This window comes from Eublepharis macularius, chromosome 6, assembly GCF_028583425.1.
Source record: "Eublepharis macularius isolate TG4126 chromosome 6, MPM_Emac_v1.0, whole genome shotgun sequence".
Lineage (NCBI taxonomy): Eukaryota > Metazoa > Chordata > Lepidosauria > Squamata > Eublepharidae > Eublepharis > Eublepharis macularius.
Window position 1 is genome coordinate 125,999,039 of NC_072795.1, and position 16,710 is coordinate 126,015,748.

Sequence of the window (16,710 nt, forward strand, 5' to 3'; positions counted from 1 at the left end):
AATATTGCATGATATCAAGGTAACAGTGCTCAGGTTTCTGTAGTCCAGTGAGAGTTTTTTCCATAGACAATTTCATTTTATACCTTCCTAAAGCTGTGTTAGTCACAAGAGTGCAGAGATAAGAATTATACAGCACTCTGCAGAGCAGCAGCCCTGCAGTCTAGAATGGCCAACTTTTTAATACATTTAATATTGATTTTTCAATATTTCTATTGCCTCAGAAAACTAAGGGCAGTTTTGGGGGAAAGCATGATCAGGCTTTTAACGGTACCTTCTTTTGTTTATGGCAGGATGTTACAGAAACTTTTTACTGGATGATTAAAGGAGGAAGGGATTGAGACCAAAGGAAGTTGTAGCTCAATGAGCATATCCAGGGGTCATTTCGTAGAAAAAGAGCTGGAGGAACTCATTAGCATAACTCATTAGCCTATGCCACGCCTCCTGCCATCACCGGAAGTGTGTCATTAGCATAACTGATGTGCATGTGCCACACCCCTTGACCACCTACTCTGGCTGTTTTGGACCCAATCCTGGCCATTCATGACCGAAATTGGGCCCAAAATGGCAAAAAGGGGCTGAAAATGGCCAAAAAGGGGCACAAAATGGTCAGGATCGGCTGCTGATGAGCAGGAGAGTGATCCACCACCCGTCAGAAGCCCGATCTGGGCCATTTCGGCCCCAATCCAGGCTGAAACGGGCCCAAAATGGCCGAGAGTCAGGTGGGCGGGGCCAGCTGACATGTGACCTCTTTGGGAAACTGCTGGAACTGCGTTGCTGTGCATTCCCCCTCGAACTGAGCCCTGAGCATATCTAAAGAAGGAGGGGCTGTATTAGAGTGGTGAGGCATGAGGGGTCTACTGCTAGCCCCTTCCTCAAGCGTGCATAAAGGATGCTAGAAAATTGCTAGAAAATAGGACTTTGGTGCCACCAGAACAATCTTCAAGGTCGACTGCAAGTCTTTCTGTGCTGTCAGTAAATAATAAGGCCTCTTTCTGAGCACTCTGCGGGACCAGCAAAATAAAAATCTTGAAACACGTAATATAAATTTAATTTGTAATCCTGAGTTTTAATTGCTGTTTAAGTCTCTGGGTTTTTTTAAATGGTGCTTTCAGCGTATGTTCCTAAAAACAAGTTGTAGTCGCTGCTTGGCTACAAGGCTTTAAATGGTTAAGTAATACGCTTGTCTTTTCATCAAGCATAAGGATGCATTCAGTAAAACGGCAGATTTATTTATGCTATTATGTTGCTTGCCTTACATCTGTTCTGCTTCTTAACACATCCTGTATTTTACAAAACATGTTTTGTTTACTAGATGATTAACATTCTCCTCATGATGTTTGCCATACCGGGGCAGTAGAATTCATTTATAATAATGCAGAGGAGAGACGAAACTGAGTGTAGTCCAATTTGTGAGTTATTTGGGCTCATATTCCAGAGCAATATATGGACACGGCGTATACCTTTTTTGCTCACTGCACAGTTGGCAACGTACTTGTTTGGTTACAGGAGTATAGTGTCCTAGAAATTGTATTCATTTGTAGTCAGCAGCATTAACTCTGGTCCTCATCTGAGCGTAGAAACAGAATGTTGTCTGTGAGTCTGGACTGGGTGCTGGAGATTCTTGTGGAAGCCTTAGAGACTCTGTGTAACTGTGGAGGCAGGCTGCGAGTTAGGGGAGGCTCTTCCCTGGCACATTGAGAGTTGGAGGGACTCTGAAAGCAGGAAAATATCACACTGATTCTCTGGTGGTCTAAGGTGGGGCAGGCACAACCAATGGGGAAAAAGCTCCTCCCTCCAGGCACTCAGGGGTGTTAACCTTTTTGATGACTCCTAGATGGAGGGACTTTCCATTTCCAGCCCTCTCCAAGGTACATGAGATCTCCCATCCTTGTCTAGTATCTCTGTCAGCCTCAGAGGTATTTCTCCCCTTTTTTCTCTTTCTGAAAAAATGATTCTCATTCAAATCCACTTTTTAAATGCATGAGGAGGGAAGGAAAGGGGGAAAATAACCTTTCTCTCTGTCGATGCTCTAAGAAGTAATCAAATGCCAGGCTCTCCCTAGGTGGGGTCTGATCTTGGGGTGTCTGCCATCTCCAGCCTTAATCCTTCTAAAGGGGAGGAGGTGGCTTAGGCAGCGCCCCTCTGCATCCCTGCATGTGTTTATGTCCAGGTACCCCTCCCCTGGCCAATCCTGAGAGGTCTGCCCCTTCCACCTGACAGCCTTTTAAAAGGCCACGCTGGGGTTGGCCCCACCTAAGCCCCAATCAGAGCCCTCCCTCCTGATTGAGGGACTTATTGCTTCCCCATTGGGGAGCTTAACTCCTCCTGTTCCCCTGCCCTGGCCCTGTGGCTCTATTGGCTGCTCTCAGCTGGCCACACACGTGGGCGGCCAGCTAAATTAAATTCTCTTTCAGTGAGGAGGGAGGTACAGCCCAGCTGATTGGCAGCACCCTGCCTGCCGGCCCCAATGTGACCAGCTGCTCTGTGGTTCCTGGAGTGTTCCTGGGCCCAGTCTTTGGGGGCCCACCATCACTGCCTCTCTACCTACTCTGGAGCTTCCCCCTTTGGCAAGGGGCTGCAGATCCAAGGTAGATGCATCTTGCCACTGCAAGTGAGTGCAGGGCCAATGCACCCGGTTCCTGCCATGTCTTTTGGATCTTATCTACATGGGTAGGTTAGTACAGATGTGGTAGGTGATGGATTTTTCTACATTAACTAAACACAAAATTAAGATCAGTGAGCCGGAAAGGCAAAGACATACTAGAAAGTACTATTATCTGATCAACATCCTGCTAAAGAGTGATCTTTTATTTTCCTTGTAGTGCCAAAAAGAGAATGGGGAAACTTGAGCCATTTCCAACCACAAATGGCTCACCTGAAGTTCTGCATGGAGATGCTTAGATCTACCCTGGCAGTAATAGGCTCCTAAGGATTACCTAGCTTCTGCAACCACACAGAGGCCTGTCTCCATAGCCCAGGTCACGGCCATGTAGTGTGTCTGCCATTAATTTCATTTGCCCTCAGTGATGCAGTCATATAGTCATATCTCATTGTCTTCCTGACAATTTCATTGTCTACAAGGAAAAAAGAGTTTTTCTTTTCTTTTTTTTAAATGATGCCAGCTCAATAACCTACCACAGCTACGGCTAGGCTGTTCATGGGATTAAGATCATGTAACATCGTGGCATCAAAAATCTGCTTCCCACCCTCTGTCTTTTTAAAAATTTTGTAAAATCCTGCCTAGTGAAGAGTTCTGGTGAGTCTGAAAGCTTGCACAATGTTTTGTGTCAATTTGGTTGGCCCTAATAAAAGGCATAGCAAGGATTTTGTTCTTGTTTGTGGGTTTTGTATGGACAATATGACTGGTTGTTGTGGGTTTTCCGGGCTGTATTGCCGTGGTCTTGGCATTGTAGTTCCTGACATTTCGCCAGCAGCTGTGGCTGGCATCTTCAGAGGTGTAGCACCAAAAGACAGAGATCTCTCAGTGTCACAGTGTCACTGAGAGATCTCTGTCTTTTGGTGCTACACCTCTGAAGATGCCAGCCACAGCTGCTGGCGAAATGTCAAGAACTACAGTGCCAAGACCATGGCAATACAGCCCGGAAAACCCACAACAACCATCGTTCTCCGGCCGGGAAAGGCTTCGACAATACATCGACAATATGACTGTTTACAACAGTTGCTGTCCAGACAATACCAGACCTCTGCTGCTTTGGGGCAGGAGGGGAATGGGCCTTAATGCAGGAGAGAGCGCATCTGAATGCATTGGAGAGGTTTGTATAAACACTTTTACCTTACTCTCCGCCCCCTGGACAAACTGGTAACAGTGCCGGAGGAAACAGTTGGCGAGCTGACACTGATTATCATTGCTACCAAAGAGTCCAAGCGGAGTGTCTCCTGAGGTGCTGGCTGAATTGCTGGGGAATGGCATCTTTTTCTCCTGGCATCATATGGCCTTCTAGAGCAGAGGTCCACCAAGACATTTCCCTGTAACTTGAATGGCCTTTCCTGGGCCACAGCCCAGTTCTGCCCTTCTAATTCTGTGAATCCAGTCTGAGATAATGAGCACATCTCAACATGGCATACTCTGTCAATGTATTTAAACATCTAGGCAAAGAAGACCTGTTACGGCTGCACATTCTGCTAAAGAAGCCCCTGAGAATTCTGACGACAGATGCCAGCCTTTCCAGCTGCAGAAAGCTCCATATGGAACCCGTAGTCCAAGGCCTTTGGCCCTCATAAAAACAAGGCGAAAGCATTAACTGGCTGGAACTTATGGGCGTCTTCCTGGCAGCCCAGAGAGTGCCTAGTTGGTCGTGCAGAGCTGGAAGAGGAAGGGATAAAGTTGGAGGACGAGTTCTTGAAGGAACTGAATATTTCAGAAAGGCTTGGTAATCCTGTGACCTCTGGAACTTAGGGTTCTTGTTTTGAGAGACAAAAGGAACATGAGAGAGCATGGTCAACTTGCTGTTGTTCTTTCCTGTAGTTAACGTGTTATTTTTCACAGGGAGGGACAAACAGCTTTGGACCTATGGGCTCATGTCCATCTTTAGGATTCAGATCTGCATTCCATGCAAGTACATTTGATGGCAAGCGATCATGCTTCACACATTCTGCGAGGAATTAGCTAATTGTACTGCCATGACCATAAATTTACACAACCATTATGGAATGTTTTGCCCGCTGCCATGACTGCAGATAATAGCTCTTCAGACAAAAAATTAGAGCTCTGATGAATATAAAATTGGTAGTCTCATGTTTGGGAGGATATGGACCAATGGATGTAAGGAAGGGAATATTGAGTGTCTGGTCTTCCTTCTTCTTGGGGGTGTTGATGGATCCACTGCCACCGTAGTTCTTCTTTCTAGGAAATTGCCCCATCATTTAAAGGGTGCTTTCTTTTTAAAGGACTTTCCCTTTCAAAAACATTGTAGGTGGAATGTTACTCCATGGGGCTGTCTCACCCATGAGATGAATAATGGGCCTTTGGGTTATGGGTCCCTTGGAATTAAATCTGGAAGATGGATGCTGTGATCTAGACCTGTACGAACAGGATCGACTTCATCAAAATCTTCTGGATAATGAATGGGATATATGTGAGTTCTGATCATGGGGTTGGAATATTCCTTAGACTTAAGCATCTATATGACCCCTCACTAGATATTTGATGTTGGATTGCAGGGAAGTGAGTTTTCTGTGCACAGGGGTCCTTTATGCCATCCCTGGTATGCATCACCATGACAGAGACTAGCTGGGCTAATGGATGATTCAGCATCCACATTTGGTTTATGCTTGCTTTTTATGTTTTGTCAGAGTCCTGTGATATGATAAAACTATATTAAGGTGAACTCTCTGCCTCTTGTGTACTTTGGTTGTCAAGAACATGCTGCCAAGGAGTAAGGAGTATTCTAACACATCAGCTGCAGAGGTGTGATAAAATATGTATCTACCTGAAATTTCATGGGACGGAGTGGGGTGTGAAAATTCCAAAGAGAAAACTAAACATTAATCTCTTGGGCCATTTGCTGCTGATTCTGCACCACGCCCACCAACCCCCAATAGAAGCTGCAAGAGGCCTGCTTATACAGTATTGCTGTTTTGGTCGTGTCAGTAACCAACCAGTTAGGCAGTGAATGAATAGAAACCGACTTTTTATCTTCGGTACAATTACCTTTTAGAGCACCCAGTGTACTCTTCTTGTGCTGGTGGCTTGGTTATCTCTGTATCTTATTTCTTCAGACCAGAAGAACATGCTGAACTGAAGCCAGCATCCCTTTGTGGATGAAACAACCTGAGGTGTTACATGAATAGAGTCATCTTCTTGCTCATTGAGCCTGTCTTTGTGATTCAGACTACACGTTCCTGTGGAGAGTACTTAACTACGTTGCATTGATGAACCCTATGTGAGCAGATCTAGATCGTTTTTGGAATATCACGTTGTTTCTCAGCATGAGTTCCTGTTTGTTTCTTTTCACCTTTTTTCCGTTTGTCACTAGAAGCTGTGGTCGTCAGGGGTCCCATTAGAGTATGCTTGTACCTTGCTCTTTAACCGAAAGCAGCCACCTCCCTTGGTTCTTGACAACAAATATGAACATTTATTATTGTATTCAGAATGCATTTTTTTTAAAATTGTATCTCACCTTTCCTGCATTCAGACCATAAAAATCCTTCAAATATTATCCACATAATAAAACCACATGGACAGTTGTAACAGTAAATGGTTCAATAAAACATTTCCAAAGCATCCCCTTATTTTCAAATGGCAGACAAAATAAAAATGGCTTACACTCACTGTGAAATATCAAAAGGAATGTGGCTTTCTGTTTCTCTTCAGGGAAGAGGCGCTAGAAGAAGGGGCTGCCCCTAAAAACATTCTGGTTCTTGCTACCACGGTTCTTACTGGGTGGTTTGATGATAACTACCAACAATACTAGGCTGTCCTGATCTCCGTTGCAAAGAAGTCCAGTTGTTTCCTACTTGTTATGCTGACTCTGGATACTAGCATCTAAGGGTGGGCTCTTAGGATAATATATTCCATGCTGAAGAATTAAATGTTTACGTGTTTCATTCTATAATGGACAGTGTAAATCGTGCCCAGGCTGTTTCATTGAAGTCCTACTTAGAGCTGGTCTAGACTCTAGATGTGTAACTGAATGAGGTGGCAATGAGGGAATAGAGGGCTGAGATGGTAGAACAACACATGACTGATTGTAGATGAGCTATTACATGTTTCAAAGTTCTCCTATGTTAATAATTATCTGTAAGTGGAAAACTAGCATAAAATGTGGAAGGCTGATATAGAAATTTCTCCCTTAGGAGCTTTTTATTTGCAAGGAGTTTTTGTGCAGGGAGTATTTAGAATGCATATGTAGACCAGACCTCAGTCTTGAGTTAACCTCTTTGGGTCAGTGAACCAGAACCCAGCCAGAACCTCTTCGGTTCTCTTTGGCTTATTAAAAATTGTCTGGATTATTGACAGTCCTGAACAATTAGTTGTTGACAAACCTTTCTTTGATGAAATAGTTGTAAATTTGACTTTCCGTATAATCAGGCTCACTGAGGTTCACTGTGTATCGCAGAAAACATCTCTTTCCTGCTTGATTTAAAACAATCTGTTCTGCTGGATGTTGTGCAGATTTCTTGAAAAGTGACATCTGTTTTCCTTTTTGCCCACTACTGATCATATAAATATACACCTCATCATCCCCATTTATTTTCCATACTGTAGAGTTCATGATGTTCTTGTTTTCTTTTTTAACACGACTCTCAGGCTGCAGGCCTCGGATTCTACATCAGGATAGAGTTCTTCTGATAGAACTGAGTAAGAAGTTCATGTCTCCCTGGGCACTCATTTATGGCCTCAGATTACGTCACCATCTTTAGTTTGGTCTCTAGTAGGGAAACCACTATAGGGCATACTCTAAGTTCTGTGTACAATGTTATAATTTCTGATAAATATTTTATTCTTCAGCAGTGGTTACTGGGTGGGATGTCTGTGAAACCCAAGTTACCGTTCCTGCGCATCTATCAGTGCTTTGTTGGTCTCCTTTCATTTTACTTCAAGGTGTGTTTTTTATATCTGTTAGCTTTGTGTGGACCCACTGACTGTCTGAGGACTGTCCAGGCATTGTGTTCTCTTTGAATATCTTTGAGAACATGAAGAGAAGGGAGGCTAGCTTATGGAAGTTTTATGCGAGGACTGGCTCACTACCACTACCTTTAACTAGGATTTTTCATCGGTTACCATGAATATGTGGCAACTGTACTGCCCCGCCCTGCTGCATCTGTTTACTCCTTGGTCCAATCATTCACCCCTTCTCTCTTGCCCTTTGGTACCTCTGGAGCTCTGCTTGCCGCAGCAGGGTGCTGGTGGCGTTTCGGACAACGTAACAGGTAGGTCAAGACAGAACTACATCTCCTTTCATGAAGTTAGTGGATGAATAACCATTTCTGAATAGGGCAGTCAAAGTCGATGTTGCGATATTTTTCGGCTGAGGATTTTATCCTCTGAGTGTCCAACTAGGTGGCCCATTTTCAAGAAACTATGTCAAAGCTATGAGCCTAAATCAAGTTTGGCTCTTGGTGTGTGTGTGTGTGTGTGGGAGGGGAGATGCTTCTTCTTTAATGGAACCAGTGGGATGCTTCATGAAGACTCGTGGTTCCTCTCCCCACTCCCCAGATCTTCTCTTTTGATAGATTTATTCATTGTGGGAAGAGCTTGATGGGAAATATATTGTAGGGCATACAGGTCCTTCTAAAGACTGATTTAGTTATCTGCCTATCACATTTTTATCATGCCCTTCCAAGAACTTGGGGGTTGTGTATTTGATCTCCCCTCCTATAAGTATGATTGTGTGTGAACGTGCTTACAGAAGAGGACAGAATTGTCTTGTGGTGGCTTGAGACAAATAGTCAGAATTCCTTCTACCTTCTTGTGTAGAGTCTGCCTGCTGTCTAAACAGAAGAGAGGGAGACCCTCTGTCTTCTACATGTGGCATCTTCTGGTACTTGTTGGTTGTGGGAGAAGTCTTTTTATGTATTTATTTATTCACTTTTATTTATCATCCATCTTTCTTGCTAAGATTCAAGGCTGATTACACTGTGTAAGTGAATACAATCAATAGGATGAGGTAAGCAATGTAATAGGACTTGGATTACATAAATCTGAAACAAAGCATAAAGTATTAGACATGCTACACAAAGCAGAAAAGGTTATTACATAAGTACAAATCAGTGCAGTGAGAGCAAGGTAATACATACAGCAAGCAGATAATATTTACTGTACCCAGTAGTATAGTTTACAGTCGCATTCCCTTTATAAATGTACCTTCCTGAACCAGTTTATTGTAATAGAGCCTTATTGCCTTCATTAAAATGCCTTCAAACGATTCTGTTTTATATAGCTTGAGGAATGGCAGAAGCAAGGGAGCCTTCTTGCTTACCTCAAGCAGGCTGTTCCACAAGCTGAAGGCCATAGCAGTGAATGTTTGTGCCACAGGCCATAATTGACCTTTGTTCATTTGCCAGATGCCACCTGCAGAAGGCCCTGCTCAGATAAGTGAAATGGCTGAGGTGGAGCATAGCAGGAGGGGTGCTCCTGCAGTTAGGAGGGTCCATGGCCACAAAGGACTTTGTGTGTGATAGCCAGTACCTTCAATTGAACCTTTAAACTGATGGACAACTGGGGGAGTACCTGCAGAATGGATGTAATATGCTTGTTCTGCCTAGCTTCCGATAATAACCAAGCTGCTGCATTCTGTACCACCTGGAGTTTCCAAGTTGACTTCAAGGGCAGACCTGTGCAAAGTGCGTTACAGTCGTCTGTTACCATGCCATGGATCCAGGTAGCCAGATAGCTGAATTAAGGTAGGGGCCGCCTTCCAGACTAAATGCAGTTGAAAGAAAGTATTTTTTGCAGCTTCTCCAACAGCAACTCTGGATCCAGTATAGCCCCTAAGTTCTGGACCAAGGCAGCAAGGGCTGAATTCAGTTGAATTCCATCAAAAATGGGAAGCACAGTGTCCTTCAAGACCATTTCTTTAAACTGTGTTTTGTATGTAATTCCTCCAAAGGTGGTAGATCAGTCAGTTTCAAAGTGATCCATATGCGGTCCACTGAAAATTATAGTTAACATTTTGTTTTTCATAATAATTGATGTTTTTTTGTAATAACTTCTTTGTAGTACATTATCAGATATTTTGTAGCCTTGTCTCATCTGATTTTTGCCATGTCCTAAACAATGATTAATATAATGTACTATCATTGGTATACATGATAGCTTTTCATACTATCATATGCAAAAACATAAGCCCCTGTCCCAAAAGAGCTCCAAATTTGACCCCCTGCACCGTCTATGGATTTTTGTAGTTGAGTTTTTATATACTGTTAGCTATTGTAGATTTCAATTGACATTCTTCTCACTATTATTCCCCCAAAGTTTGCCATTATTATATGTGGTTCTCATAATAATTGGAATTCCTGATCATAGTTATATGAAGAATAAATTTCATAGATGCACAGGAGTTAGCCGTGTTAGTCTGTAGTAGCAAAATCAAAAAGAGTCCAGTAGCACCTTTAAGACTAACCAATCTTATTGTAGCATAAGCTTTCGAGAATCAAGTTCTCTTCGTCAGTTACATGTAACCAGGGCTTTTTTCTGGGAAAAGAGGTGGCGGAACTCAGTGGGTTGCCCTCGGAGAAAATGGTCACGTGGCCGGTGGCCCTGCCCCCTGATCTCCAGACAGAGGGGAGTTGAGATTGCCCTCCGCGCCGCTCAGCGGCGCGGAGGGCAATCTGAACTCCCCTCTGTCTGGAGATCAGGGGGCGGGGCCACTGGCCATGTGACCATTTTCAAGAGGTTCCGGAACTCTGTTCCACCGCGTTCCTGCTGAAAAAAAGCCCTGCATGTAACAACCTGTGGGTCCAGAAAGAAATCACATTATATTACCTACAATAAGGGAAGAAAAGCTTGGTTTTTGTTTTGAAAACATGGGTCCATACTTGCAATGATGTTACTTGCTCTTTGCCCTCTGCCTCACTACTTCTCATTTCCTATTCTTCTTCATTACCACTGCAAATGCAAAACTTTATAAACGAATTAGTTAAATACTGTAATAGTAAGATCACATCAGAGATTAAAAACCTTTAAGGTCTTTTGTTCACTGAAAACTGGTGAAAATTATGAATTTCACTAAAATCCCAAATGAATGAATGGCTTTATTGTTAGAATGCAATTATAATATGTAGAAATATGTAAAATATGCTAGCTTTTGTTCATCTTATTAATAACATTTTTTCAATGAAGTGTGCAAGTACATGTGTGTGCACACAAAATCAGGCATTTTGTTTAATTTTATTTGAATCCTGCTGTTTCTCAAGAGTGTATAAAAGAGCATTTTATTCCGATAATAGCTTTAGAAGGTAGATTGGATAGCCTAGGTCCATGCAATAGGCTTCACAGTTCAAAAAGGATTTTAACTTGAATTTCTGTCATTCATACCTAACACCCCATGTTATACTGGCTGTATACCTAGTTCTGGTGAGTTTTGCTGACTTGGTCCTAAGATATTGCTGTGAAAGAATTTGATTTGCTTCTATGTGAAACTGGAAACATCAGTTCTAAAATGCACTCACTGGATAACCATGGGCTACAGTGTGATCCTGATTATGTATTTTTTCAGAGTAAAAACTTGTTCTGAAAAGAATACAGAATAATTTTAGAGATTAACCATGTTCTTTGTTCTCTTTCTATTTCAAAACGATACAAAGTTGCAAGGTGAAATCTTGTGAAATACAGCGTGGAGCAGTAGTGAGGTAGACATTCCCACACATGCGCGCACACACCTTTCGTGTCTAATTACAGTGTCCTCGCTTGAGTATCATTTTTGTGGGTTTAATGCTTCTCTCCCCCCTTCAGCATACCTATAATTATCAGGGGTATATTTTAATGAATAGCAATCATTGAATTCATCAACTGCTGCTTGAGATGGCTTTGAGTCTTGAGCAAAGAGTAGGGTTGGTATTTGCTTTGAAATGTATATCATTCAGCATTCAGGAACGCTGTAGAACTGGTTTGTTCTGAGTCTTTATACTGACATTTCCTAAAAGAGTGTTGATAAGTAGTTAGGAAGCAACAGTAAGAACTAGGAACAGTTCATCTAAAATGTGAATTTTCACTTGTCTGCTACACAGGAACAGCAGGAGCAATCCTGAGCTGATCTACTCAGAAGTAAGTCCCATTTTATTCACTGGAGCTTACTTCCAGGAAAATGTTCTTAGGATTGCAATCCTTGAGACTTAATATATATATATAATTTGATTCTTAGATAAGTGAAATGAAAGTGCAAAGTACCCATTAAATGATGGCACTTGATGTGTTACCAACCTCAAGCTGGAGCCTGTAGTTCTCCTGGAAATACAACTGATCTTCAGACTACAGAGATCAGCTCCCTTGGAGGAAATGGCAGCTTTGCGGGGGCAAACTTTCTGATGTACCATAGAGCATAGGAGAAACCAGGGCTTTTTCTCTGGGAAAAAAGGGGGTGGAACTCAGTGGGTTGCCCTCGGAGGAAATGGTCACATGGCTGGTGTCCCCGCCCCCTGATCTCCAGACAGAGGGGAGTTTAGATTGCCCTATGCACCGCTCCAGCAGCACGGAGGGCAATCTAAACTCCCTTCTGTCTGGAGATCAGGGGGCGGGGCCACCAGCCATGTGACCATTTTCAAGAGGTTCCAGAACTCCGTTCCACCGCGTTCCTGCTGAAAAAAGCCCTGGGAGAAACATAATCCTAAAGTGGCTTCAACCTTACTGAGCTCCCTCTCCTTCCCAAACTTCACTCTACCTAGAACTGCCCCCAAATCTGCAGGAATATCCCAAACCAGAGTTGGCAACCCTAGATTGAAGTTTACATTGATCTTGCACCCTTGTTTTTTCTGCCTTTATTATAATGTTGGGTTTGTGACTAGTGATCCATGTGGGGCCCAAGTCTAATTTTTTCCTGTGGCTTCCAAGGAGCATTCTTGTTATTACACACTTCAGACAATTCCCTAAGCTGAAGCTCAGGCAGGGCTCTTATTAACTCCCTCTCCCCCAGTGAAAACAGCAAAAGAGGCTATGGCAGAGTCCTCCCCTGTGGCTACACCTCAGCTGTTCATTCCTATGCACAAGGCAGCAAGCAGCTGAGCTGTCTACCTAGAAAGAGTTCTGCCAAAGCCTCGTTTGGGAGAGAGAGGGTTAAAGAGCCCTAGGCTCAACTTCCAGGTGGTGGCTGGAGATCTCCTGGAATTACAACTGATCTACAGGCAACAGAGATCATTTCCCCTGGAGAAAATGGTTGCTTTGGAGGCTGAACTCTATGGTATTATACTCCAGTGAGGTCTCTCCCCTCCCCAAACCCCACCGTCTCCAAGCTCCATCTCCAGAATCTCTAGGCACTTCTGAGCCTGGAACCTAGGTCTCAGGGAATTAGTGGATGGAGCCAGTGTTGATGGCCCTTTAACTCTTACCAAATTCAAAACATGGCCCCTATTAAAAACCAGGGCTCATTTCGAGGGGGAACGCGTAGGAACGCAGTTCCGGCAGTTCCCCAAAGAGGTCACATGTCAGGTGGCCCTGCCCACCTGACCCTTGGCCATGTTGGGCCTGTTTCAGCCTGGATTGGGGCCAAAACAGCTCGGATCAGGCCTCTGACAGGTGGTGGATCACTCTCCCACTCGGCAGCAGCCCCTTTTTGCCATTTTGGGCCCAATTTCGGCCCTGAATGGCCAGGATTGGGTCCAAAACAGCCAGGATAGGTGATGTCAGGGGTTGTGGCATATGCAAATCAGTTATGCTAATGACACATTTCCGGTGATGTCAAGGGCGTGGCATATGCTAATGAGTTATGCTAATGAGTTCCTCCAGCTCTTTTTCTATGAAATGACCCCTGTTAAAAACTATCTGCCCAGAGTTTAGCTGCTAAAGTCTTTTTTTCTTCTTTTTTCTTTTCCCAGTCAGCAACTGACTGATCAGAATTTCACTTTTACATTTTCTGTCCTCTGTTCCATTGCTGTTTGATATTTATTAGCCATATATCACCTTGCTGTAAAATTTAATACATGTACTCTTGCTGATAAGCATCCATTTATGCTGTCAGTTTCTGGGTTATATGCATTACGCTAGCAGGCCAGAACCAAGAAAGTTCGCAAATGAGAATCCAAAGTAGATTGTTCATAGTATATGTTTTGTTCTGACATAAATCTACGTGAGCTGATTTACACAAAAATATTTCTTCTTGCAAAGTGTTGTGCCACGAGTGGCTACTCAGAAACTTTCAGACGAGCTTGTGTATTGAGAGAGATACGGTAACCTAGTTCAGCCCTGTGTGCCTTCTTAAAATATTTATATTTTTCAATTATCGAAGGAAGCCTAAGCTTACCTTGAGAAACATCTGCCGAATAAAATGATGATGGTTCCCTTGGGCTGCCATTGGTTTTTGTTTTATAGCATGTTGACTCGGCTCCTGAGTTTCTGGTAGGAGGTGAGGTGACACCGATCTTGGCAGAAGAGAACAAAACCAAGTGAGTAATTAAATGACGCAAGCCTTTGATTATTTCTCTCTCTCTCCCTTCCCCCCCCCTTTCTGGCACAGCTAGGCATTTCACTTTTAAGAAGAGGAGCAGTAAAAGAAGTCGCTCAAGTTCTGTGCGGGAAGTTAAAAGAACTTCAGAAGAGGAGGAGGGCTTTTTCTGCTCGGATTGAAGGACGTCATTCTGGAGCCTTTCCTTTCTTGGTTTATACAAAGCCAAATTGCCTGTATCAGGATTCTAGTGAGGAACGACTGACAAGAAGCAACAAGGGCTTTGATTTTGGCTTGTGTGTTCTTTCCCTGGTTGGATTGTGTTCGTTGGCCTGAGAAGAAATTACAGAAGAACGACAAGAAGACATTTTTACTCGTTGCTTACTATCCCTCTTGGAAGTCCAGTGATCATGCTGTTTATAGAAGTGTTCCTGAATTTTGGGGTGTGTTTTTTTTAAGACTGAAGGATGGTGCGACTGTCCTTGAAAGACCGTGGATTATTGAGATTGTTTTTCTCCTATTTAAACGTGAAGGCAGGTGTTTCTCTACAGGAGATGCCCTGTTCTAGTAGCATTGGCTGATTTATAGGGGGAAAAATACAATATATATATAGCCTCATTGAAGCGTAAGTGAACAATCTGGATAACAAAGTTTTGTTTTAACGTTACGCAGCATAGTTCCTATGCTGAATCAAAGTAAGGACCTGATCGGAATAATATCCAGGAATAAAAGCACCTGTATGCCGCAGAGCTAAATGTGAAAGATGTCTTGGAAGAGGAATTATTTTTCTGTGGGACGGGGTGGCGTGCAAGGAATGTTCACTCCACGCAATACAACATCCATAGCACCTAGTAAAGGTCTCAGCAACGAACCAGGACAGAATAGCTGCTTTCTGAATAGTGCATTACAGGTAAGTTGTGTGGATGAACGTCTGCTAGTGTTTTAGGCATGTTTTCTCTTTCATTTGTGTTCCTCAGCTGTGCCTACAATACTGCTTGAGAGCATCAATGCAAAAAAAACCATCAGACTCTGTTACAACCCATTCCCTATTAATCCATTCACAAGATCCTCCCTGTATGATGAAATGTTTTCATCTTGGATTTTAGATCTAGTCTTGGTATGGTACTTTGCTACTATTTTAAAAGTACATATTTTAAAATGTACATAGTTCCAAGGGGTGGCTGTGTTAGTCTGTAGTAGTAGAACAAAATATCCAGTAGCACCTTAAAGACTAACAACATTTCCCAGGCTGTAAGCTTTTGTGGGGTATTTGTCAAAATGAGCATCGACTCATAAAAGCTTATAATCTGGAAAATGTTATTAGGCTTGAATGTGCTACTAGACTCGTACTTTCTTTTAAAACGTACCTGTCTCTGGAATTTTTAGGTAGGGTAGGATCAATCAGACTAAATAGCACATGGAAACCTGCTCTCTTACTCTGTATTTTCTATTATTTTATGCATTTTACAACACTGTTTTGTAAAAAAAAAAAAAAAGCTAATTGTTTTGTGCATGTTCATTGAGTACAGTTTCAAAAGTATTTTTCAAGAGTTGGCAAATATTTAGGGATTGCTTATGACGGAGAGATTTGAATTGAAATGGACTCCGAGACCTGTTGATGTGTTGCTTTTTTAAACAAATTGCCTTGTGAGAACTGTGCTTAGTAAGGAGGGCTGGGCCATGTATTACACTCCCACCAATATAATTTGAAAGTTTATTGCATGATAACAAATATTTACTTGTTAATAGTTCTTTGGATTAAGGGCCCTGTTAGGGATGCCCGACCCCTGGTGGGGTGGGGCATCCCCACACCCACCTTTTGCTGCTGTCCCCACTTACCTTCTGGAGCGGGGGAAGAGGGGGAGGCAGGCAAGTAGCATCCAGAGCATATGGTCCGGAGGTCCTGATGATGTACTTCCAATTAAAAATTGAAGCTGTGGGGACTCAGAATTGACAAGTTGGCCCCAAATGTAGTGAAAATGAGGCCTTTTTTGCCTTGCTGAGACCAGTTTTCAACTGGAATTAATGTCATTAGGACCTCTGGAACATGCCTCACACTCTACGTGCGTGCAAGGAGGGTGAATCAGAACCCTTTGCCTCCTATGAGCCCCAGTATCCCACTTTTCAGATAAGTGGGGCTGACAAACCTACATCCTGCCTTGGGAGACCCTATTTGGGTGGAAAGGTAGCATAGAAATGTTTTAAAGAAAGAAAGAATAAATTAGCTGAACAGTGTGTTTGTCCATTGGTAGCTGCTATTCTGGCTTTATAGGAAGGGATGCTAAATTATACGATCAAATGATTTGTTCAGGAACACTAGCTAGTATAGTATCGGTGCTAGAATGTTGCATTTAGACTGGGGAGACCCAGATTCGAATCTCCAGGGTACCATGAAACTCCGTGGGTGACCTTGGGCCAGCCATTCTCTTTCTGCCTTACCTACATCACAGTATTGTTGTGAGGAGCCAGTGCACGCTACCCTGAGCACCATGGAGAAAGTGTGGGATAAAGAGTATCTACCTCAGTGGTAGAACCTGAATAGATGCTTATTCTAGTCTTAGTACTTGAGCAGAAGCCAGAGACAGCTAGTAGAGTGACTACAAGAGAAATATACTCATGTTGTAGATCCAGAGGAGTTAGCCATGTTAGTCTG

At 43.0% G+C, this 16,710-nt stretch overlaps 1 protein-coding gene across 5 annotated transcripts in view; it reads left to right on the forward strand.

The window, feature by feature from the left end:
- Window positions 1–16,710, forward strand: part of USP54 (ubiquitin specific peptidase 54) — a 158,117-nt gene that overhangs the window by 66,497 nt on the left and 74,910 nt on the right. For 3 of the 5 annotated variants that reach the window (XM_054982511.1, XM_054982515.1, XM_054982514.1), the window contains exons 2-3: window positions 11,692–11,728; window positions 14,130–14,967. In XM_054982511.1, the coding sequence (XP_054838486.1) occupies window positions 14,821–14,967 (147 nt within the window). In that variant the 5' untranslated portion in view covers window positions 11,692–11,728; window positions 14,130–14,820. The remainder of the gene's footprint in view (window positions 1–11,691; window positions 11,729–14,129; window positions 14,968–16,710) is intronic. The other 2 variants (XM_054982512.1, XM_054982513.1) reach the window with 2 other exon arrangements.